The sequence below is a fragment of the Sander lucioperca genome, chromosome 1 (assembly GCF_008315115.2).
Source record: "Sander lucioperca isolate FBNREF2018 chromosome 1, SLUC_FBN_1.2, whole genome shotgun sequence".
Taxonomy (NCBI): Eukaryota; Metazoa; Chordata; class Actinopteri; order Perciformes; family Percidae; genus Sander; species Sander lucioperca.
Window position 1 is genome coordinate 10386960 of NC_050173.1, and position 26777 is coordinate 10413736.

General features: G+C 40.9%; 1 protein-coding gene across 1 annotated transcript in view; it reads left to right on the forward strand.

Annotated features, from left to right (window-relative positions):
- Positions 1 to 4618: 4618 nt before the first annotated feature.
- Positions 4619 to 26777, forward strand: part of LOC116034928 — a 32406-nt gene continuing 10247 nt past the window's right edge. The window contains exons 1-4 of the mRNA XM_031277702.2: positions 4619 to 4636; positions 5939 to 6103; positions 9168 to 9368; positions 16928 to 17663. Coding sequence (XP_031133562.2) covers positions 4619 to 4636; positions 5939 to 6103; positions 9168 to 9368; positions 16928 to 17663 — 1120 coding nt within the window. The remainder of the gene's footprint in view (positions 4637 to 5938; positions 6104 to 9167; positions 9369 to 16927; positions 17664 to 26777) is intronic.

The following is a 26777-nucleotide window of genomic DNA, read 5'->3' on the forward strand; positions in this document are numbered from 1 at the left end:
TGTTTCTACAACTTCAGTCAGTTACAAGGCAGGATTAGCTGGGAGACTTCTAAATGAGGGCGCACATGTAAGTAGTTCTTTTGTAGATTATGGTGAACTTGTGTGTGTTGTAGCAGTGCTTGAGAATGAGGTAGCATGCTAGCGTTAGCATGCTAGCATTAGCATGCTAACGCTACGAGCTAATGGTTGCGGTTAGCCTGCTCGTTTCGGCTTGTGACGTCACAAGTCGTGCAGATTTTGAACAGCTCACCCAGAGACTGAAGGCAGGACACATTCAGAAACTGTATCTCACTCTAAACAGCATGGATGTTTTTTTTTTCAAAGTTTGTATGTGTGTGGAAGCACCAGAGACACAACAGAACACCCCAAATCCCAGAAAAAGTGATTTTTTCATAATATGGGCACTATAATATGTTCGAAATGTCATTACAAGTGCCTACCCATGTGACGTGATTCCTTCCAAGTGAACACTGTGAATCTGACTGCAGTAGATGTGACAGAAATGCATATATGTTGTGCTAATTCTGCTCTGTTTAGTTCTGGTGTTGAGACGGCAAGATGAGTGCTTCGGGACCGTCTACAAACTACAACACCAAAAAGAGATACAATTTTTTTAAATTAATTTTTTAAAAGTAAGTGCTGTAGTTAGCAGTGTAGCAGGGGACAAGTTGTAATTGAGGTAAATTTGGAGACACTACCTTATTTAATCATTAAATTAATAAATATTTTTGTATCTCTTTTCGTCTATCTCTCGTCTTGCTGTCTCAACACCGGAACTAAACAGAGCTGAATTAGCACAACATTTATGCATTTCTTTCACATCTACTGCAGTCAGATTCACTGTGTTCACTCGGAAGGAATCACTTCACATGGGTTGTCGCTACTGACAGCACTCCAAATTTACAAACAGAGCTACATGTTGACATCGACTGGAATTCTCCTTTAAGGATAAAGCTGGTGATTTTCTACATTTTTGATCTTGTCAATAAATATGGCGTCAGGTTTATGTCATATCGCGCAAGCGCCATAAAACATGCTCACAAACAAATTGTATCATTTGTTTTGAAGTATCTGTAAATCCTTGCCAATGCAAGTACCCATATAGCCTACCTCTAACATTAGAGCTAACGTTAGCCTAAGCCTTAGCTAAGGGGTGGCAGTAAGTCAGTCTGTAGGGAGTTGGGTTAGGAACCCAAGGGTTGCTGGGGTTAGGGTTAGGGTTGAAAGTGACCAAGCATAGAAGGGCCAGTGTCTTCTTGGTTTCCGCCGCCAAAGTGTAAAAAAATCAGTTTCGAGAGCAGAGTTTACCTGCGAAAGCACGTATGCTCTCCAGCGCTGGCACAGCAGACACTCACGGGCGCGTAGTGGATGCTCTGTGCGCGTGCTGCTTAGTTCTATACACGCAGGTGCCATTCTTTCCCTCTCCCTGTTTTGTTTCACGCTCGCAGCTGCCTGTACAACTCTTGATTGTTGAATTGGTGCACAAAGAGTAATATCTGTGCGTGTGAAATGATATAATTTGCTTGTGAGCATGTTTTATCGCACTTGCAAGATATAATCCTGACGCCATAAACAAATCCCACAAAGAAACTAAAACCAACAATGCCATTTATAGCATGGCTCTATAGGGATGGCAATGTCGGCCTGTTGGTCGGTCAGCTACTGGATGGATTGAAATGTTGTTCAGACATTCATGGTCCCTATACGGAATTTGGTGATCCCATGACTTTTTCTCTAGCGTCATGAGGTTGAAATTTGTGGTTTTGAGGGAAATATCTCAACAACTAAACAATAGATTGCCATGAAATTATGTACATACATTAATTTCCACCTCTGGATCACATGAAATCACAGTGAGCCCTTCACTTTTTATATAGCACAATCATCAGGTTGCGTCGAAAGGAGTCAGTTGAGGTGGTTTGGGCATCTGGTAAGGATGCCCCCTGGGCGCCTCCCTAGGGAGGTGTTCCAGACACGTCCAGCTGGGAGGAGGCCTCGGGGAAGACCCAGGACTAGGTGGAGAGATTATATCTCCAACCTGGCCTGGGAACGCCTCGGGATCCCCCAGTCGGAGCTGGTTAATGTGGCTCGGGAAAGGGAAGTTTGGGGTCCCCTGCTGGAGCTGCTGCCCCCGCGACCCGACCCCGGATAAGCGGACGAAGATGGATGGATGGATCAGGTAACATTGGAGGTCTATGGCAAAGAGGAATAAGCTATATCAGGCTTTGGCTACACAGATAGTACTTATTTGGGTCAATTTATTGTTGGTTTTGTTGATCTCTTGACAATAAGTAAAACATAGAACATCACCGGACTTATCCTTACCAGCAAAATCACAATATAAATACGGGGGATTTACCTTCAGTCAGGACACGTGAGGAACAACTGCTGTGGAGCCCATGACTCAAGACATCAGCAGCTAGACAAGGGGAAGCCCAGCCTCACTGTCCTCATTACAGGCAACAGACCGTTCTAATGATGAAGCGTGATGACTCCTTTTATGTGAGACCAAGTCTCATGTCTAATGGCCCTATCATTACTGGAGAGTGTAAACAGGAGAAAACACTACATACAGACATGGGATTAGTCCTGCAGTAAGTGTTTGTTGTGGTTTTGAGAACCGCAGGTTCATGCGTGTGTTTTATGTGTGTCTGTGCAAGTGTCTGCCATCTCTGGTAGCAGGGCTTCTTCTAAGGCTGTAAATGCATTTGTTGTTGTGAGCCCCAGTGTGGATTCAAAGCAGACATGATCGCAGGTGTTCATGCTGGCCTTGTAAAAACTTGCAACACAGTTATTACAGACAAATGACAACTTATATCATCAATCAACCAGAACGGAGAAAGCATGGTGGTAACATCAAAATCAAAATACATTGCTTCTCTACAAAAGACAGAACACTTATTTTGACTGTAGAGGTTACTGTAGATGTACTAACAGCTTACACACTATGCTACATCAGCAGAACAGGACTTCGTGCAGTAGAAGCGTAAGATTTGGGATGATGCCATACCTTACAATTGCAATAAAGAAAAATTCCACTGAAAGTCTCAAATACTTGCCGGTTGCAGCCTTGGAAGGTGGCTTTGAAACGATTACATCTTGCTCCCTTAAGGAGGAAGGCAGCTGTAGTAAGCTCAATATCACAGTAGTTACAATGAAGTCCAATCACAGGAAAAAAAACCCTGTCAAAATGTCTCAAAACATCCATATAAACCCAATGACCCACTAATGCGGCATAATTTACATCCCTCTCTGTGATCTGTATGTTTAGTAGGTTCCAAACAATTCTCGTTTCACCAGTAAATTACTAAAACACTACTTGCATGGAAGAAGTGCATTTCTCTGTTGTTGGGAAACTCCACCAGAATAATGTATTTCTGTATTTCTTGACTTCTTTGGCAAAACAACACTTGGAACATAACAAAAATATGGTTTGATTGGTGTGTTGTTCAAGGTACTGGTGAGACAATGAAATATGATTCAGGAAGTCTAGCTAGAGTAAGCAATACTTTTTGGAATGTTATCATGGCTGCAAATATTCTATCTTTCATCATGACTATCGCAAGGTAAACGATAGTAGCGCGGCGTTCACGTTACAAAGTAATTGTGTGCTTGCATGTATACGATTGGCCAATGCAGAGCCTTGCCAGATGACATAGCATTGCATCGTAGCCAAAGTTGAGCCCAATTTAACTTTTCTCCTGAATGACCCTGTGTTTTTTTTCCAGGGAAACCCCTTGCATTGCACAGGCCTACTCTGCTTCTGACTTCCCACCTGGTGAAATAAACATGAAAGCCACGAGAATCAAGACAATTCTCTCTCTCTCTCTCTCTCTCTCTCTCTCTCTCTCTCTCTCACACATGTCTGGACTGTGACAGATGTGCCAGTTTATGCTGAATGTCAAACTTCATTATTCTCACGTAAGAGGTACTCACTAAAGTAACGTTAGTTGTTCGGGGGTGCAGTTTTGTTCAAGATGAACATGTCTGTATCCTAGGAAAATAAGAACATGTTTCGAATTCCTGCTCAAAACATACAGCACCCTGTAAAATAATCTTTCTTGATTGATCTTTAAAAGTGTACCCACTACTGAGACAAGTCCTTAACAGGTTAAATCAAGTGCATTTTAAGTGCTTCAAAGTTCTTTTCAAAGCTTTGTCAGCTCAACGATTTTTTTTTGTCATCTCACCTACTAACGAATGTCTTCATCTTCTCTGTATGGACAGTTTTTGCTTTGGTTTGTTAGCGTGTCTAGACAGAATGCATTTTGCGGGGCTTTGAGTTGGCTGTCTGTTGTCTACCTGGGGATGGTTGGATAGCTTCACCACATCACAGCGCTTTGTCTGCTTCAGTTTGTTCTCTCATCAGAGACCAGACATAATTGCCTTTCAACTCCCGTCGCCCTCTCTTTTCCTCACAAATGTGTCGTACGGGGGGGGGGGGTCTATATATACAGGCATGCTTATCTGTAGAGAATAAAGCTCCGCTGGTCACCTGCTAACTGAGCGTGTGCAGAGAGGTTACGACAGGGTAGGGAGGGGCTCTTTGGCCCACTTAAACCCAATACCTGAAATTCAACCTCAGGACATGGAACAGGACAGGTGTCTGGTTCCAACTATGGCCAAAGCAATGGACGTGAGTGGCAGTGGGGTTGGGCTGGAGTGTGTTGCTCACTCTTTCCCCTGACCTCTTACCCTTATATGACCTTTATGCAAATGTATATGTGTGTGTGTGTGTGTGTGTGTGTGTGTATACACACACATGTACATGTCTGTGTTTATGTGTCAGTGAGTGTGTAAGGTTGGAGGTGTGTGCATTTATGACAGCGTCAATGTCAAGTGAGCACTAGAAGTTATCTTTAAAACAAAGCAGACTGCTACATTGGATGTCTAAAGCAGGATGCTCTTCATGCTTGAAAGGTCTGGGAGCATTTTGGTCAAATAACCCTCAAGCCTCAGCTCACACATGCACACCTGGCCTCCATTTTACCTCCTGCCTGGCGCAATCCTGCACGCCATGGCAGCCGCTCCATAGATGTATCCCCTACAGAGGATTTCTCCAGTAAAGTTTGGTTATTATGAAGGATGGTGGCATGGGTCAAACCAGAAGAGACAAATATCATAGCAATGGATGCTTTTGTGAAAGCTAGAGCTGCAACAATTAGTCGATTGATCGATTAGTACATTGGCAGAAACCTAATCGGCAACTATTTTAATAATCAATTTATAGTTGTAGTCATTTTTCAAGCAAAAATGCCAAACAAATTCCCTGGTACCAGTTTCTCAAATGTGAGGATTGTTTTGTCATATATAAGAGTAAACTGAATATATTTTGGTTTTGGACATTTGGTTGAATAAATCAAGCTGAATGATTACAGTACAACACCTCAGGCTGTGAGAAATTATGACATATGGCATATTTCACTATTTTCTGACATTTTAGAGACCAGGCGATTAATTGAGAAAACAATCAGTAATACAAATACTAATTATTTGCAGCCCTAGTAAAAGCAATGTTAAAGCAAGTGTAGACGGAGAAGTAATAGGCTACTTTTCTTTGTCAAGTGGATCCATACATCCCAGCTGTGCTTGATATCAGCAACACAAGACTTTCTGTATCCTAGTAGAGATGCTAATTCAGCCGACCCTCGTTAACCGATCATTAGCATTACGTCATTACAACGTTTAAAGGTTACTTATTAACATCCATATTCCAGTGATTCGTTTTAGTAATGAAAGTAAATTAATTGAGTTACTTAGAAAGTTGAATATATTAGGCATAAAAAAAAAATTGTGTTTGTTTCCGGTTTCCGACCAACCCTGTCAATTTATGTGCGACCCAAATTTATTTTATGAGCTGGGGGAAGAAATAATACAAATTAAATAAATACACAAATAAAAAGTTTGAGAGGCAAACTACAATTATGTTTTTGTACAGCCGTGTCCAGTTTTACGGCAGCAGCAGCAGCAGCAGCAGCAGCAGCAGCAGCAGCGTGAGGACGGCGCCTTCAAGCAGCCCTCACTTGCCAGCTACAGCACTACAGCGGTGCCAGGGAGCTTCAACACGTCAAACAGGGCAGATGAAACCACTCAGGAACTATATGTTGTGTTTAATGTCGTTTAAGAGGATGGCAACGGTGAAGCAAGCAAACACAAGCAAATGAAAGGTAAACACCCTTTAGACTTCACAGAGAATTATTTAGGCTACTGCCGCTGGCGCAGATGAACTAACGCTACACTCGTTACTGTAAGTAGCCTACAATAAACCCTCCATGATTAAAAAGTCAATACTTATCAATACCCACATACCTGTTCTACAGGCATAAACATGTAGAAACCGATATTTCAGTCTGCTCCGTCTGCGCAGTCCACTCTTGTCCACCGCGCTGTGCAAACACAGCTCTACTCAGCAAATAGCCACTTTTTTACAAACAAGCTAAAATGAAAGATGTCAGTTTGTAGTCTAACTGTTTATCTTAGTTTGCAACGAATCTTGAATTTTGGACAAACTCTTGTAAACTTAGCTGCTGTCTAAACGAACCATCCTCTCCGCTGGAGCGGTAAACCTGTGGATGTATTATAAGACCAAAACAGATGCATGTGGGTACTTAATATGTACGTGAATGACGCCTCACCATGTTTTCAATTTACTAAGCAACAACTGTACATGTAGTACAGGTAGGCTATGTTATGAAAAAAAAAGTATCCATCGCTACTGTAAAGGAAAATAAAAAAGATCCTACCTATCCCTTGCTGCCTGAGAAAGAAATAATAAAATAAAAAATAAAATAAATTCCCTACCGGTCAATGACCTCAACTGACAACCAAATGGACAATTTTTTTTTTTTATGCCTTATGACTTAACTTTGTTTACTACAGACATTAGCAGATGAAGTGTAGAAACAAGACTAAGAGTCCACACGTAAAGAATTTAAAGAGAGTTGTACAGACTTAAACTCCTCCCAATGCAGACAACATGTCTGCCTCACATTTGTCCCGCCTTCTAATGAACCAGCATCTGATTGGTTCTGGCATTCATCCCACCTTTAATGATGACCACTGATTGGGCACAGGCCTTCTCTGCTTTCAACCTTCCGCCTGGTGAAATAAACAAGAAAGCCACGAGAAACATCAGTCATCAATAACAATTATCTCTCTCTTTCCCCCTCTCTTCCCCTTCCCCATTCCTGCCAAAAAAAACCTCCTCCTTTCTCACTCATGCTATATAACTTTATTTAGGCTTTCTTTAGCTACATACATGTCTGGACTGTGATAGATGTGCCAGTTTATGCTGAATGTCAAACTTCATTATTGTCACCTAAGAGGTGCTCACTTGAGTCTGTTGTAGAAGTGTAGATTTACAACAATAAAAGTCATGTTAATTGTCTTCAAATGAAGCTGCAAGGCCAGCAACTAAAACAAAACATATTTTCCTGTTTTCCTCTTTTGCCTTTAATTCTTTCAGAGAGGTGAATGGAAGAAGCTCTAATTATTAATTTATCCATCCGCTCGCTTTCTCTGAAACCAGAACGGATCCACCTGTTGCATTATTTACCTGGAACCAACACTCACAGTCCCTACATCAATATTTCAGCAAAGACCATGCACCTCCACTGGACAGCATGATGAGATAGATGTGGATGTTGGTACAGAGCATGGTGGACAAAATACAGCCCACAGGGAATTTTGTTCAAAATTAACAAAGTGGCATGACATGTAGATTTTTGTTTTGGTTTATCTTTATGCACAAACTATAATGTGCCTTTATGACTACATTTTTAGAATTGTAAATAAAGGTTGAGATGGCATCTACTCTATTCGGCTGAATGGCTCTAAAATATGAAATATGTTTTAATTTGTCTTAGGCAAAGAAGACATTTACAGCAACAGATAGAAGAAGGCTACAAATGGAGAATATGATGATCATTCATATGTATTTTAAAGGAGCTCTCCAGGTCATTAAGTTCATTTCAGCGACACTCGGAGGCGGCCAGGAAGTTAACAGCCAGCCAAATGATGGAAATGATCAACGCCTTGGTCAAATGTAATTTGTTAAAATGGCAAATGTATCATGAGAATTAGCATTCCAGTGGCAGTTGTGTTTAACATCTTAACATGGGCTACACAGTAATTACTTCCATGTAGTTATTTAAATATGGAAACTATATCAGCTTGTAGAAGCACTGTTAGAAGAAGCTGTCAGTGGTGCATCGGGCAACATTTCAGAACTTTAGGTTTACATTTCAAAATGTAAACTCAGTCGTAGAAGCGGCACCATCTGATATGGGGAATCACAGTTTGTAATTTAAGCCAGTAGTTGACAAATTAAGTATGAAACTGGCTGCAGACGGATCCGATGAGGTTTGTGATGTTAGACTTTAAACTATGTAGAGTACACTCTTTGCTTAAACATAGCGGTTACTGAAGAACAAACCAGGGCCAGTTTCATCTAGTTTAATTCTATGACTGCCTTGTTGGCACTGTGTTTCCACTGAGAGTAATTCTTTATCCTTCACCACATTCAGCATTAGTGATGTTAGTTTATACTGATCTCACAGAGCCAACACACAAAAGAAGCAACAAAAACTTCCGATCAAGAAGGCCCAGCCATTAATAAAATCAACACCTGCTGCACACACTTCCTATGTGCTCTGTGAAGTCTATGATTCTGACTGTTTGTTTGACTGTATAGCTCATTATGGCATCAGTGCTGTTGGTGTATGGATATATCTGTAAGGCAGATGTCAGATGGATATGTCTGTTTCACAGATGCAAGGTTTGGTGTAGAAAAACCAAAATATGGCACCACTTTCCTTCAAATGTATAATTAACTCTGTTATGACTTCATATTGAGTCATAATGTTCATCATGGCCCTAAGAAATAAACTATTCCTTCTCACTGTTGGGCAGTTGTGGATGAAGACGAACAGCAGGCCTTCATCAGACTGCTCTCTATGTTGTTTGTTTCCATTGGTAATGACCCTTTAGTCCTCTGACCTATCAGGCGCGTTTATTCCGATGGATCAGATGTAGAGTGTATTTCAAGAATTCCCTGGTTTCGATATTGTTATCCAATAATCATCTGGATCAGCCTCTAAAATGAAAAAGGTCACCGCACAGAAAATACTCATGTGTGGCTCATATGATGTTGCATGTTCCATGGACAGGCGGGGCCCCACGTGTTCTTCAACAACAATAACAACTCTGTTTTACCCGGGGGTGGGAAAGGACCACTGCCTGATGGCGACACTGGAGAGGCGGCTAGGGCGCAGTACAATATCCCAGGGATCTTGCACTTCCTGCAGCACGAATGGGCCAGTTTGGAAGTAGAGAGAGCACAATGGGAGGTGGAGCGGGCTGAATTACAGGTAAAAACCACTACATTTTATGAATACACGGTTATATATTAGTGGCACTACCTGGGCATTGCGCTGCTCCTTTCTAGTAACTTACGTTTCTGGATTTGATTGTTCTGGTTACTAGGCTAGCTTGTTAGCTTTAGCTCAGGAGCTAAAGGAGCTGCAGCGCCCCCTGACCCGACTGCACGACGCAGCTAGCTAAACATATAACGTTAGCACTCCGCCTTAATTTTTATTGCATTTTACCTCTAAACCCACAAAAAAGACGTGTAGGAAAGGTAGTAGCTACACTTCTTCTTAAGTGCTTTGATATCTTGAGAGCTGTCAGTGCAGACAGCTTACAACACATAAGCGACTGTGGAATCCGTATGTCTTGTTTATGAATCTTATTATACAGGCCTCTTTGACACCATCTGAGAGAGTTATCTCCTGCACAGGACATGCCATAAGTCAGGAGAGGTGTCGTATCTTGCCAGGGTCATTTTTCTGCAAAAGAACTGCTAAAGTTTGAAGCTGGTTTAGTTAGCATACCAACTCAACATTTATTTTGTTGTTACTTGTTATTGTTAAATTATTGTAGTTGTGTTAGGTGACTTAGGTTTACTTATTATATATTCTTATTATATATTTAAGTACTTTAAAACGTTAATATATTGTGAAATTTAAATAATTTTGAATCTAAAAAAAACTCTACAAAAGAGCCTTTCTTTGATATCATTTTTCAGTTTTTCAAGAATCGGTTTAAGAATCGGAATCGTTTTAAAAGTACCAGTTCGGCATCGGAATCGTAAAAAACTCAGCTCTCTTAGTGCTGCATTTAACACGCTGATCTGTGTTTGTTTCCATTTCAAGTGCATGTAGTACATTCCGATGGGATGACAAATATAATGCACTCAGTGGGAAGGGCAACAACACAGAGCTTTCAAAAGGGCTTTTTTGATTAATTTAAAATCATGACTTCAAATTGAAAAGCTTATTCAGATCCTGAACAGATCCTAATCAAAGTACTCTGCATTTTTGAGATTTTAACTGCTGTTTGAGCAGCTTTTCAGCAGCTTGACCGTAAACTGTAATGTATCTGTACGTTATCACAAGACCTCCCTTTTTGTCTGTAAGTGCTTTAATGTGTCTGTAATTAAAGTTAACTGCCAGAGCCATTTCTGCAGAGCTGGTTTGAAGACCATAATGCATTCAAAGCCACCAGCTCAACCGCAATGAAACAATTAGAATCACTGAGCCGAACTGCTGGTCCCTAATGGCATTCTCCTCCTAGGTATGAGCAATCAAGACTTATCCAAGGCATGACCAGCGGAGCCAGAGGGAACCCTGTGTCAGCTCATCTGGGCTGGAATCCGCGAAGCCGCTCACATTTACTGATCTACAATCCGTGTGGCTCTTTGGGAATAAATAAGATCATAGCCATTTGCTTTGGGTGCTGACCCCGGATCAGCACTTCCACTCTGCTTGACTTTGAAGTTTGGCCTCAGATTGCAATGGCAGTTTAAGCCAAAACCACGAGACAATGAGACTCATTTCTTTCCTACGAGGGGGGAAAAAGATTTTGAGAAATGTGGCCACATCTAAAAAGAAATATATATTCATCATTAGAGACACACTGCTTTTGCGTTGTGACCTAAATGTGCGAGACCTACTGTAACTATGTATTACTAGCATCGCAATCATAGTATGTCCGATTTTCTGTAAAAAAAAAGTTTAACTATTGTATTATATATATATATATATATATATATATAAATAGAAGTTTAATTGCTAGAAAATAAACTGTAAAACCATGTACATTACTTTGAGCTGTGTGTAACATTGTAAAGCAAACATTTGAGTTAAAAACGTTTCCATGAAGAGAACCCCCTACAGCCTTCAGGCTACAGTAGTTCAGGGGGGAAAAGACGAGTATGTGGTGCTTCACTGCATCTAACAAATTGTTTTCTGGTGTGACAAAACAATTTTTCCCTCACAGACGACTGACTTCCAACATCTGAGTCTCGTTAGGACTGTTACACAGAACAACGAGACTACGGGGCGAGGCAATGAAGATTTAGTCAGTAATTGATCAGCAACTGATAATTACTTCAATAGTGATTTGTGCTTACTATTACAACACAGCAATGAGTAAACGGTTTGAAAGTTTCAGCGCAATATAAGAAGGGTCAGAGACATACTCTGTATTTGTTTTTGTGTTTGTCCATGTGTGTGGGTGTGTGTTGTTTGTGTTGTCACACCCCAAATTCAAGCCACAGAGCCACTGACCAGATGTTTTTTTCTCTTTCTCTCTATCTCGTGGCATTTTTCTGTTTGCCTTCCTAAAAGTTTCCATTGCTTCACAAGTTCCCATTCATTCATTCATTCATTCAACTGCCATTGCATGTCATGCACAATGCATGAGCTTCTGTGATCAACACTATCCTAAATATATAATTACTTATCAAATTTGACCAAAAAGATCACAGTTACATTCAAGACTTAAGGGCTGCGACTAATGAGTTTTTTCTAATTGATCCTAATGTTGATGTTCTTTCTCAACAATTCAATTGATAATTTCTTACATAAAATGTCAGAAAACATGGGCACCCAACTTTTGTATTCATGAAAACAGCAAAATTTGTGGCTTGTTTGGTGCATATTTTTCCATGTAGCTCTCAGTCTCGGCCCCCCATCGCTAGCAGGTGGGTCTGACCCAGACATGGGCAAACTACGGCCCACGGGCCATGTACAGCGTTAGGCTTTTTAATCCGGCACGCCTAACTTGTTCAAACTATATTATTAAATTTAATTATTATTAAGTCACATTCATTTTGACGTCCCTGTAATTGCCGCGGAACTTGTTTCTCCAATGTTTCCAAATGCACGTGAATGCTGCATTACCCTCAACTTCACTTTTTCACATTGCACATTGAGCCCTTCTGTAAAAATGAGCAGACCAAAGAAAAGAAAAGTGGATAGCGAGTGCCGAGTGTTTAAGAAGGAGTGGACAGCAAAATATTTTTTCCCTGATGTCCGATCAACGGCTGTATGTCTGATATGCCAGGAAACTGTTGCAGTTTTTAAAGAATACAACATCAGCCATCACTTTGCAATGAAGCATGTTAAGCTATGCTAGCAAGCAGTCAACGCAAGAACGGGTGGCAACTGCTGAGAAGTTGATGGCTAATTTACAGACTTTCTGCTAGCATTTAAATTAGCAAAGGCTAGCAAGCCTTTCTCAGAAGGCGAGTTTTTGAAGGACTGCATGATAGAGAAAGCAGGTCTCTTATGTCCGGAGAGCAAAGGCAAGTTTGAATCAGTTTATCACGAAGGACAGTGACTCGCCATGTGGAACTGATTGATGAAGATATTGCCAGCAAGTTAAACAAAAAGGCAGAGTCCTTTACGTTATATTCATTAGCACTGGATAAAAGCAACAACGTAAAGGACACTGCTCAGCTCCTAATTTTTATTCGAGGGATTAACAAAGGTTTTGAGATAACAGAGGAGCCTTTAACCATGGAGTCCCTGAAAGGAAAGATGCAGGGAGAGGACTTATATGACAGGGTGTCTGCTGTCATCGAGAGAATGAAGCTACCTTGGAGTAAACTTGCCAGTGTCACCACGGATGGATCGGCAAATTTAACTGGAAAACACATCGGGCTGCTGAAAAGAATCCAGGATAAAGTGAAAGAGGAAAACCCTGATCAGGATGTTATTTTCCTTCACTGCATCATTCATCAGGAATCTCTATGTAAGTCTGTATTGTAGCTTAATCATGTGGTGAATCCAGTAGTAAAACTTGTGAACTTTATGTACATACATCGAGGACGTCAATACTGAAACGGTACAGTTTGGTTTTGAGCTACTATGCATGTGTTTTGTTGAGGTTTCAGGTGTAACGTTGTGACTGGATAATAATAATAATAATAATAATAATCAATAAATTGTTGGGGAGGGTCATGCCTCTTTTCCCAATCATTTTGGAGGGTCATAGAAAAATGTATTGCTGGCAAAGGGAGGGTCAAGTCTATTTTGACTAAAGATCCCAAAACTCCTCCGGTAGCCCCTTAAATAAAAAACAAACAGTCCCTTAGAGAATCCTCTTACGGCACACTCGATCCAAAGAAATGAAGCTTGACAAGCTACTACGAAAAGTTTACGATATAAAGTGAGGATCTTCAATTACATACGGCATGGTGAAGAACGTCATCGTAAAGTGCTGTCTGTGGTGCTGAATTTTGTCTGCAGGTGTTGACATAAGATGTGTGGACATGTGGTCCAAGTGCAGCACAGATTTTCTCCATTAATCATTGCTTTATAAAATATCAGAAAATAGTGGCATTGCTTGTAACAACAGTATTAAACTCAAATATATTCAGTTAACAAACACATGAGAAAGAAACACAAAATCCACACAACTGAGAAGCGGGAGCTATAAAGGCTTGGTATTAAGTTGACGTGAATGACAGATTGCTGGCATCATCCAACTGCTGCAAATTCTTTCTTTTTTTTTTTTTTTAAGATTATTTTTGGGGCATTTTTAGGCCTTTATTTGGATAGGACAGCTTTAGGGCTGTCCTCGACTAAAGAAATTCTTAGTCGACTAACACTTATATGATTTTGTCGATTAATCAATTAGTTGATGTAATCGACAGAGCTGTGCTCTTTGAGAGGTGATTAAGACTAGAAAAGCACAATATAAATGTAGTTAATGAACCATCTGTAAAACTGAGTTTCTCCACAATTAATCCTGCAAAAGCACCACTTTAAATCTTGTATGTGACCAGAAATGTGCTCATAAGTTTCTTGGAAATGAGTAATTAAGCATGAATAAGCATAAAAAATGACTCATCAACTAAAGAAATCTTAGTCGACTAAGACCAAAACGACCGATTAGTCGACTAATCGACTAAGAGGTGGCAGCCCTAGACAGCTTAGACTTGAAAGGGGAGAGAGAAGGGGAATGACCTGCAGCAAAGGGCCACAGGTCGGAGTCAAACCTGCGGCCGCTGCGTCGAAGACTAAACCTCTATATATGGGCGCGCACGCTCTACCAGGTGAGCTAACCAGGGGCCCAACTGCTGCAAATTCTTAGTTAGAGTTAACCACCTAGAGGAAAATGCTGTGTATAGGTCTTTCTTTGACATAGTTATTGCTGTGTTGTTGGTGCATCGCCAAAAGGAATTACGTGAAAATCCTGGAGTACTGATGCATGACTGATTGACACTGAGGGACTTAATGAAGGAAAAAAAAATACAGCAGAACGTGATAACTCAAATCTGCTGCATACCTCCGACAGGAGTTAGTAGTTCCAGTAATAACTGAGAGGGGCGGAGATGTGGCTGTTGTCTAACAATGTGAAAAGGAAATTAAACAATGCTGAAACCAGACAGCAGGCCTAGATTCCTGATAGAGTAAACGCAGCAACACACGTAAGGTACAACTTCTTTCATCCAAACAGAGAGATGTTTATCTAAAGATTAAGCTCCAAGTAAAGAAATCACTTGAGAGTATCTGTCATAATAGCTGAGGGGGACTTGACTCAGCACTAAACTGGTCTGTGTATATTCACAGAGAAGACATTTTTGGCCATTTTCATGCATGTATCATGGAGGGTGGAGGATTCATAGGTTCTAACTCCGTCACAAACACTACAGGAGGTAATTTTAGTAATGAACATCTCTTGCACTGGAGAAGAAGACCTAATCAGGAATATTAGTTGGAGACACTTATGTCAATGAACTGAGCATTTATAGCTGTGTGATATATAATTTCATTTGGCAGAAAAGGGTTTGAGGGAGCAACCAGGATTCTGCTGAATGAACAATTCCCCCCCAGGTGTCAGGTTAATAATGGCCGCACCTGCATGAATATGATTGGATGTTACAAGTCAGCTGGTAGCCACAGAGCTGTGAATGAGCCAGTGATTGTAGAAGCATGAATGAAGCTGCTGATGCCAATTGGCTAATGCAAGCGCAACTTCAGCGCTCTGCCTGAACTAACGCTGTGCTTCATCTTTTATTTATTGTTGAACTTTGAACTGTCAATTATTTATGTTACTTTCCTAGGGATTACTATGTACTAAAAACTAGTAGAGACCATGACATGTACCTTATAATAAAGTTTAATATTGTTTTGGTACTGACCATAATATGTCTTAGCCCAGCCTACAGAATAAAAAACTGTCCGAACATGTCACTGAGTGCTCACAGTCTGATTTAAAATAAATGTTGCCAATTTCAAATTTATTGTACTTAGGCAACATTCTTGTGATGCAAATTTAATATTTCAGAATTAGGGCTTCATTTGTTAAATGTGTTTTGTAAAGAAACACATTTATTATTTCAAAGTGTTATTACAGTGCATTTGTGGTACCGTAAGTACCAAAACACAGATATTTTATCAGCACTAGCATCGGAAAATGTCTAACAATACACAGTACTAATCAAGAGGACAGAAATATTAGAAAGATGAACCTAAGAGCTCAGCAAAAGTAGAGAGATATGAAGAATGGTTTTCTTTTGGACCTGCTCTGCTCCACTGGAGGAGTTTTGTCTGGGAAGGGGAGGAGACAGAGAAAAGAGGGAGAGGGAGGGAAAGAGAAAATAGGGTGGGACAGATCCCCCCCTACACACGCACGCACGCACACACACAAACACACACACCACGCACATGTGCAGACACACGTGCACACATACATAAATGCACGCAGCTCTTCAAAGCCAAGTGGTTTTCATAGACATCCAATTACACTAAGAGATGACATCTGGGGAACTGCAGCGAATAAATAAGGTGAAAGGAAAGACAAGATTCAGTCACCTCAGAGAAACTCCAGATAACCAGAAAGCACACCGCTGATAGAGATAGCAGAGAGGGAGAGGCAAAGGAAAGAGGGAGGGGGCCAAAGGAGAGGGAGCCACACACAGGAGGAAAGAAGAGAGGCAACGCACTGCTCCAGCACTCAGACTCCGAGAGGACAGAGCACAGATAAGAAGCTCAGCTCTGCTCACTGACAAGACGCACAACAAGACAAGGGAGAAAGACAAGAGCTCCCGGGCTCAGTTACACACTCAAGTAACTTCAAACCAGCTCCGACAAACCAAGAGAAACAAAGAGAGAAAAGAAGAGAAGAAAGTTTGGATTCTGTGAATTTTGGCCTGCGTTGCGTGGATTTCTCGGGAGATTTTTTTTTTTACTCCCTGTTTTTATTTATTCATTTAGTACTGAGCAGTTTGGCATCTTTTATCCAGACCTCCTCCGCCTTCCCGTTATCCACCTCCCTGGACTGTTGAAGTGCGGTGGAGTAGATTTTAGCAGTGTATATGAATGAACTGTGTGTTTTTGTCTTTGGATGTGAAAGTGTAGGTGTACATTTAAACTTTAAAAAGGGATTTTGAGTAAGTGCGTGTGCGTGTGCGTGTGTGTGTGTGTGTGTGCGTGTGCAACCAGGAGCAAAGAGCAGCAGTGTTGGGAGGAGAGGAGAGGGAGGAGGTGGTGAGGGGTCTTTGAGGCGAACCCCCAGTTGTTCCCGTTAAGAGGTGATCCGAGTTATTGATGTTGACGCATTCCTGCGGCGCTGCTGAGGAATAAACAGCACCAGGGACTACAGCAGAGTCAGCCACAACACTGCAGGCTTCACCCCCACCAGCAGCTGCATCGCCATCACTTTTACCGATAATAACGCTACATCACATCTACCGCAGTCAGCCATTCAGGTTATAACACCTACAGTCCCAGTGAGGTTGGGGGTCCCCAGACAGAGGAGGTGGTCAGTCAGGGGGAGTTTCTCCCACTCTCGCTCCCTCTCCCTGCACCCAGCTCAGCATGCCCCAGCCCCTGAGCTCCTCCACAGCTCTCTCAGCTCCACTACCATGTGTAGATGGACAGTGACACAAGGTGCACCGGTCGCCTGGTTCTCCACCTGCCCCTGCTACAGACCTCCTTCACTCATCCTCTCTGTCACTTTCCTTCTCCTGCTTCTCCTGCTCGGACCCTCCTCATCATCGCCCCTGTCCGCTTTATCACCCGACTCTGAAAAGCACCACAATGCACTGCGAGGGACTCCTCCTCACATCTTCATCTCACACCCGCCACCTTCCTCATCACCGGCACCGCTGCACGCATCCTCTGCTAGGTTGCCATGGGCGACCAATGTGTCATCGTCCTCAGCGACGGTCGTCGGGCGCCACGTGCGGAGCAGCTACAACCATCTACAAGGAGATGTGCGCAGAAGGAAACTGTTCTCCTACCAGAAATTCTTCCTTCGCATTGACAAGAAAGGAAAAGTTAATGGCACCAAAAGCGAGGATGATCCATACAGTAAGTTGACTTTGTTACATTGTTCTATGTTTCATTGGTTGTTTATATTTTGAGCTGTATTTAAGAATGGAGATATTAGCTTGTGAGAATTAGAAAGCCATCTGGGAATTTCTTAAGCTTTTATTGGATATTGAGCAATTTAGTTTCCTACTTTTTTTAGTTGCACTAAAAATTGATAGAAGGGAGGTCCATGTTATGAAGTTTGCTATGAAACATTTTAACGTCCATATTTGTCAGAGAAAACACTATAGCAAATGATGGGACTGGTTTTTTCACATTGTGTTTGTCTGTGAAGAGAGATGTTTCTGGTTTCCACCCCTGGCAAACGTGCACATCAAAACAGGTGACTGGGCAAAAAAACAAATAACAGAGCCGCATGCTTTTCAGCCGTTTCACCATGTGTAGAGGCAGGCCAGACTACAGAAAGTTAGTGAAGGGGGGAGCATGACAGTGGGAAAGGGAGAGGAAAAAACAAAATGTGTATGCCAAGAAGATAAAAAAGAGAGATGATCTACTGGAACCAATTAGAAATTGCCCAGAGAAAGTTCTTCTTCTTCGAGTAAATATCTAAAACACAGCTATTACCAAACCCCTGGGGAGAATGACAAGTCCATTTACTCCTTGCTGCTATTGTATTGCAGCTATAATAGTGGTGGGCACATGCTAAATATGAGGTTATACAGACTCAGATGTAAAGTAATAAACATGCGATTCTTGCTCCTTTTTCTGGTTGTGCATTTTGAGGGCTGTGAAATGTGATTTTAACCTTTATTTACCCTAAGAAGGATCACTGAGCACACATGCTCTTTTGTCAGCACCACTCAGTCTCACATTCACACAGTTACACTCTTTCACACTGGGTAGACTCCCAGCTCTTAATCCTCCACTGTTGGGCACTGAGAAACCCCACTGGTACCTTTAAAGCACTTTGAGATAACTTAACTTTAGGATTTGATGGAGGAAAAAGTGTGATTGCATGATGAATGCAAAATGCACACATTTTGTGGAATCTGTTGTAAGATAATAGAACGTAATATGCACGTTAAGAATGTGCATTAACATACAATTATGGCTTTGTTTTCAGTTAATTAAAAACCAAACTGTACCACAATAGCTATGGCAGCAACAAAGCATCTCATCTGTAAAATTATAAATACTGTTAATGCCTTGTAAGGCTCATCATAATAATTTATGACTGATCCAGAATAGGAAATCAGCTGTTATCATTCTTCTGTTCACAACTTTATCTTCTAGTTAAACACATCTGGAAGTTCTCCATGACTGCTACAGTGTTCTGGTCTCTGCGCAGCTCAGAATAGCCGCATCGCCTCAGGGCACATTGACAGTATTTGTTGAGGGAGAACAGAACATTACTCCCACATTTACCTACCTAAAGTTTCCCTGCCAGCTCAATGAATTAGCTAATGAAGCTAATGAAGCTAATGAAGCTAATTTCTTTAAGGTAATACAAGAGGCTCTTACTGCATTACTTCTACTGTATGTGTTCCATTCTGTCACAGCATGTAAAGTGTGTGTGTCTTGGGAAAGTAATCTTCAAAAATGGATCTTTATCATTTGCACAACTTCATACCGAACACATAGGTTTGTATACATCTGTCTGTGGCTCTGTGGTGTACACACACACACACACACACACACACACACACACACACACACACACACACACACACACACACACACAGAGAGAGAGAGGCCAGCCTTGCACATGGCCTCCATATGGCAAAGCCCACTTTTATTAGGGCCAGGGCCAGTGTGAATATGTGTGTGCATGTGTGTGTGTATGTGTGTGTGTGTTTGTGTGTGTCACTCAGACACCAAGGCTCTGCCAGACATGGCTGAAGGAATTTCAATTAGCGTCCCTTCCTCCCTCCCCTTGCCTGCAGTCCTCTGAGACACACACATGCACATGTGCAAACACACACATACACTTTTACACACATGCACATAAAGAGCTCAACCATTAGGGTGCTACGTGTCACTTACTATAATGACATCAGGTCATGGCATTAGAAGCGCAATCCATCAATTTCAACAGCTCTTGCCATTGTGGTGGGAAGTAGGTAAGAACTTTCTAGAGCAAAAGAAAAGATCATAAATATGAGGACTTGGCCAAACCTTTCAGGGCATATGTTGTCTCGGTAGTAAGCATTTCATCAAGTTGTATCTACCTGATAGCAAGCGCAGATGTTTAACATGTTTCAGATTGAAAGAAGATGGGTGGAAATCTGGTGGTAAACTGGAGAGATTCGGCTGTAATGAAATAAAGATTAAATAATGTGTGTGTCAGCACATCATTTAATATGTTTAAGTGCTTGTGCATTGAGAGTATTTGCATCTGTGCACAAGCTTACATGTACAGCAGTTTGTGTGCTTATGCACCACCTCCTGCTATTTTGTATGTGCTCTGAAATCAGGAGAACAAATTGTACCCTTCAAACTAAACCAAACAGAACATAATTAAATTCTCCTCCCTTAACTGAGAACATGGATGTGGTACTTGACATACTATACATGCTTTTTGCAGGACCATTCCTGCTCAGAAGTTGTTTTTATATGCATATAGACATTATAACATTGTTTATTTATACTGTACAGTTTTAGAGCTGATAGAACCAAAACGACTGCTTCAAAGCTGCACACAGATGTTTGGACAAATTAGGTCTTTGATGCCGGTTTCTGGCCTTTATGTGCTCATTAAACACAAATGACTCTTTTGAGAGAATCCTCTACATATAACATATTATATCATATAATTACACCTAGATAACACAGTGCACACAAATGCATCCAATGTGTCAGAGCAATCAGAGTGTTGCACATCTATACGTTTACCCAAGATCTTATTTGTATCCTTAGAAAAGCATCAAATTAACAGCTAGTGAGGGGGCAGTTGTTAGTGTTGTTATCATGGTCTAGTAGTCTGGTAATGTTCAGGAGGTCAGATTGCAAATGAGTGTCATTAGATGGTGTCAGAGGTTATGAAGAAGTTGCAGCTCCAGCTCTGGGGTCGAGGCTCTCCTCCACGGCCGAGCCTTTCTAATCATCTTGTCAAAGCTGAAGGGAGTACATCATTTATGGTTTTGGGCCTGGATTGTGAATGTGTGCTCACTGGTGCATGTCAATGTTTGTCTAGTGCTCATGTGATCAATGCCCTTCTATCCATTTCACCTCATAAGGCCTTCAAAATAAGGCGCTCCTAGTCTGAATATGGAAATCCTGTCAGGCCGTCGTGTGATTAGCATTGATCCTTTCACTGCCCATAAGCAACAAAACTGTCCTTGTTTTCTTCCCTCAATGTCCTCCACGGACTGTCACATCTTGTTTACAAACAAACAAATGAAGCAATGAAACAAATGGACATGTGTTTGCAGTTGGACCACAGACTTGTGGTCCTGCGTAGCTCAATTAGTAATGAATGGTGCCAACTTGACCACAGTTGGAGCTTTGATTCTAACTGTGGCCACCCGGATTGTAAAAACTGCCACACATACTTATTGTTAACATTAATCACAGTAGACACAGTACACACTGACATGAATGAATCAAACGCACCACGATTTATGGAGAGTCTAATACACTGGACATTATTCTGATTTAGTGCAGGTTTTCCATGTCCAGGGTAATTACACAGGTCCAGCCCCTCTGCTTTGACCCGAGTCAGGAAGCTTTGTTAATGCAAAGGTTAACACTACACATTTCACTTTTGGCTGTTTTTTTACTCCGCCACAGTTAGTTATGTGCCGTAGCTGGGGGATGCAAATTTCACATTCTGTGTGCAAGACTGTAATACATTTTAATTCTTCTGGAGGAAACTATTCTCCTAAAGTGCATATTCCACATTGTACAAAAAACCACAAGCACTTATTTATCTTTCTCCTCTGCATCCATAAACCTCAAATGACTCAGCTAAATTAACACACAAAAAAACATGTAACAAGTGCCTGCCCTTCCTGAACATCTTGAAATTAGTCCCAGCCTTTTCCCCTTTTTCAGTTTCTGTGTGTCTTCATTTTTGCTGCCTTACTCTGACTGTTTCTCCCCGCATTCTGTGTGATGAGTTTAGGGTTCTCGTGGGAAAAGGTAACAGTGTGGCCCATAAAAGAGAGTTATGAGGAGGTACTGGATGCACCAGAGGTTAGTGTCAGCGTTGCTTTTCATTCAAAGTAACTTTGACATCTTCATGGACTCTTCTGTCCAACAGCCGTAAATAAAAGTGGTGTGCAAACATCTCCGCACAAGCTTGTTCAGGAAATACTGAACCTATCATTGAGTACTCCTAAAGCTGCCAGAGCCAAGTTTAACATCAACAATTAGATTCAGCTGTCCTGTGAAAACATACAATAAACATATACTGCGTCTGACCCTCCCTCCAACTGCACTGACATTCATTTTTGCTTATGGCTGAAAAAACCCGATAGGTTGTAAACAAAAATCATGGAAAACAATTCAAGGTAACGAGTGAAATTAGTCAGGCTCTTTTACTTCATCACCATACAACAGACAGACTGGACAACTAGAAGCTACAATCTGCTTGTATGGACGAACAAATCCTCAAGTCAGCAGTTCAGCATTTTCACATGCCACTCTTGATGATGATGTTTTGGTAATATCTGAAACGCAGCGAGAGTCTGGATCAAATCATGTCAGTTCTGATTCATGATTCCTTTTAATGGAATCTACGGAGCAAATGTGGTCAATGTCCTGCAGAAATATTACGTAACATTAAGTATATCTTACATAAGAGCAATGTTATTTTACTATAATGAAACCAAGCCAAAGCATTGATAACATCGTTGTAGACTGTTGAGAAAGACGGATTAACGGGCCGTTTACTGGTATCAACTGGAAGTTCAATGGGACTTCACAAAAGTTATTACATAATCTTTGTTTGGGACAAGAGTTATTCAGAGTCCTACAAATCAGGCCGTCAATATCTAAAAAGCAGAGACTCTGCACCGAGAAAACCTGCATGTACTGATGTGCAGCTAACACTGTGAACCTGAGGCTGTGAGGGAGTAAGCGTTGCTGAATTTACGTGCTGTAGACGTTTTACAACTTTCTGTTTTTAACTAAATATTAGACCGTCTGAGACTTTGGAAACTTTCAAAGGTCCAATATGAGTTGTTACTAGTGCTGTCAAACGATTAAAATATTTAATTGCGATTAATCGCATTAATGTCATAGTTAACTCGCAATTAATCACACATTTTTATCTATTCTAAATGTCCCTAGATTTCTTTTTGTCCCATTATTTTTTCTCATTTTAATGCTCTTATCAACATGGAAAAGTGGATCGACTTGCTTTGTGCAAATGTTTTTTTATTAAAAACAACATTGGCATAGTGTAGTGTTCAATTTCACACTAACATTCTCACTTGGAGCAGTCATTCACACTTGGAGCAAATAATCTCTCACACAATGTAACGGCTTTGATGAGGGGGCAGAGAATTCGCATCAGCTGTGTGCTTGGCCATCAAGTGGTATTTCAGACTGGACGTGCTGCGATGATAGCTCAGTGTACAACAACAAAACACACAGATCACTTTGGTCTTGTCAATGGAACCATTTGGCAACTTTTTAAAAGTAAACTTTCCATTCAGAATCTTGGCATCCATTTCGGTGTCTCGCACTCGCCATCAACTCAAAACGTAACGCTAGCCTACTACTCTTTGGCCGGCTCGCAAGCCCAAACAAGTGTGTGCGGCGTGCCTGTTTTGTTTCTGGTCTAGCTAGATCCGGTGTGGTGTAGTTTTTCTAATGTTACTAGTTGTTGCAACAGCATGTGAAAAAAAACTGCAAAGTTTGCTAGGCCAAAAAGAACGTTAATCTCGCGATAAAAAAAATTTACGCCGTTAAAATGGGTTTGCGTTAACGCCGTTAATAACGCGTTTAACTGACTACTAGTTGTTACGCAAGAAATTATCTGGCCCGTACCATGGCAAGATGTGGAGCGCTCATTGGTGTTTGGCATTCTCATCTCCTCATGACTGCAACAGTACAGTTCATTGATGGTCTACGTGTTGTGTAGTAATAAAAAGACAGTTGTCAGATACAGCATTCATTTGTAAAAACACTGCCCATTTTTGACTTGCATATTTGATTAAACTTGAGTGACTAAAATGTAATGTTTCAGTCAAATGCAATATTTTCATCTCAATAGTTTTGTGAATCTACAATGAATATTAAAAATGTTGTTTAAGTCAAGATAAGTAAAAACAACTAGTATTTACGCAACTCCTCGCCTCTCTCTCCCCACCTTCGTCAGCACTATTTTTTATCTCCAACATAGGGGTGAATGTTAAGGTCCAGAGGTCCAGATGTATGAGCGCGCTTTGACCCCACAAGCACCCAAAAAGGGTAATTTATGGGGCATGTGTGTGTTAATGCTTTGGATGGGTCTGGAAAAACATGCAGAGCTGAAAATAATCAGAACAACTCTTCACAGTTAATACGTTTGGTTAAGATCTTTCTGGTTAAGATAGTTCTACATTGTTAAAGTGCAGTTGTTATACTTTTGAAAGCTCAGTATTTTGGGGATTTTTCATCTCAGTTTACATATTTCCTATCATCGCTGCTTGATATTTCCCATTAATTCACTCCCGTCCATTAATGTGTCAGCTAAATCAAGACTGAAATAAGAGCCAGATTTCTGTAGGCAGACTGAGGCAGCCCTGCCATAAACTCCACCAGTTAGGCACAACCTTAAACAAAAGTCTTTTAGCAGCAAATTATGTTTCTGTAAGATCTTCAGCTGCTTTGGAGCGCTTCGGCTCCCTTAGAGAAAATGGCTCCAAACACCAAGAGTCGATTACTGTCCGCAAAGAATCTTAAGTTGGACATCTTGGTTTTGATGGACGGCCTTTTTCATTGTTTATGTTATGTGGAGGATTCTTGCCAAGTACACTTATACATATTCTTGAGAGAGGAAGAGAGATACTCTGACGTACAACTAGTTCTCAGTTATCAACCAGATTTCTATCTATAAACTATCAAGATTTAGTGTGAATCATCATTTCCATGCAACTGGTATACAAATCTGCTAAATGAGCAAATGTGTACTTTACAAATGTACTTAAGTTGTGTGGACGTTTTGGATACATCTGAGAGTACAGAGTCCTAGCCTTGAAAACTTGCAAACATGTTGCCCATTCAACTCAGTTTCTGGCTCATCTCAGTGCTGTCCTAACATTAATCCAACAGTTTGTTGTTGTCTAAATAACAAATCATTACATTTGGCAACAAACTGCAAAGCAGAATCCCAGCAATATTCACTTTTGAGTAAACAATGATGAGAACGTTTGTAGCATCATTTACTGTTAAGAGCCGGAAATTGCAGTATTTGCCATGTCAGCATGACACTTTTCTCCACGCCTTAATGTTGTAACGTTGTGTAATTTTAGCAAAGTTGGAGCCAGCACTACTTTGTTTTAGAATTTTATTGTGAAGAAAAAGAAAGGAGGAAAAATGCAAACACCAATGTGAAATGTGAAACTCGGATTATAAAAATACAGTGTGTAGTGTGGTTTAATTGCTTCAACCACAGCATAATCCCATAAAATGACTCTTTATACTGTAAACTGGGCTGAAAAGTGACCTCTTGTAGCAGGAAACAAAACAACTTTCTGACTCCGTAATCTAGTCCTTTTTAGATCTGAAACCATTAGCAGATAAATCTATAGGGCAATCCATAGAAATGAACCAGAAACTATTTTGATACGCTTTTAAGACATTCAAGCTTGAGTATCAAATTTGCTTTGGGTCCAGCTTCTCCAATGTGCAAATTTACTGTTTCTGTTTTATATAACTGTATATTGAATATCTTTGGGTTTCGAACAGTCAGTGAGAGAAAAAATTATTTAAAGATGTCACATTGAGCTCTAGGTAATTGTGATGGGCATTTTATGGACCGACCAAATAATCAAGAGAATAATCGTTAGATTAACTGACAATAAAATTAGGGCAGCAACTAACGATTATTTTCATTGTCAATCTGTTGATTATTTCCTCAATTAATCAATTAGTAATTTGGTCTCTGAAATGTCAGAAAATGGTGAAAAATGTTTACTGTCAAAGAAGAGTGAAGAAACTAGAAAATATTCACATTTAAGAAGCTGGAATCAAAATAGTTGGCGATTAATAAAATAGTTGACAACTAATCGGTTAATCTTTGCAGCTCTAATGAAAATAATCGTTAGTTGCAGCCCAAGTCCTTTTCAAACTTCTTTTAGAAAACCAAAAAGCAAAGAGCCTGAATTGCATTATAGCATAGTTTCATCAGACATTCTCTACTAGCAACTATGCTGAAAAATGCACTCCAGCCTAATATTAAAAGTGTCACTTTGGTGTTCGCCTGGTGCATGTGAACAGGCAGAATTCATGGCCAGTAAAGCAGCGGGAGCAGGGGCGTCAAACTGGGGGGAAAAAGGGGACTGAGTACCTAGGGTCCTCATGAGAGGAGGGCCCAAAAAGATGCTAGAATGAATAGCTGTGGATGCGGGGAGGGGCCCATAGAAAATGCCTTTCTACAGGGCCCAGAATTTTGTGCTACGCCCCTGAGCGGGAGGTGAAGAAAAGACACCTTTAACAGATAACATCCAGGGCTGCTGCCATATAGACACGCCGTGCTTCAGGACAAGCCCCCCACCACACACACACACACACACACACGTTCCTGCTCCCCCATACTCTCTCACTCAACCCTAACCCTGCCACACACACACACACACACACACACACACAGCATGAAAGTGAAGCTCTTAATGGAGTCATCAAAGGTAGAGCTGAAAGCTTAGAGTTGAGTCCAGAGAGGCATCTGGACAGCCTGGTCGTTTGAAAAGAGCAGCCAGGAATGCCAGCTAATTACCCTCTATATATGTGTGTGTGTGTGTGTGTGTGTGTGTGTGTGTGTGTGTGTGTGTGTGTGTGTGTGTGTGACCATAAATGCAAGTGTGAGACAAAGAAAGTTAGAACGATACAGAAAGACTTGTGGCAAACTGAATAATATTTAAGCATGTCGGTGCATTATATCTGCGGTGTAATATAACAAGATTTCTAAAGCTGAAAGTCCAACGCCAAAAAATCCAACCGCAACAG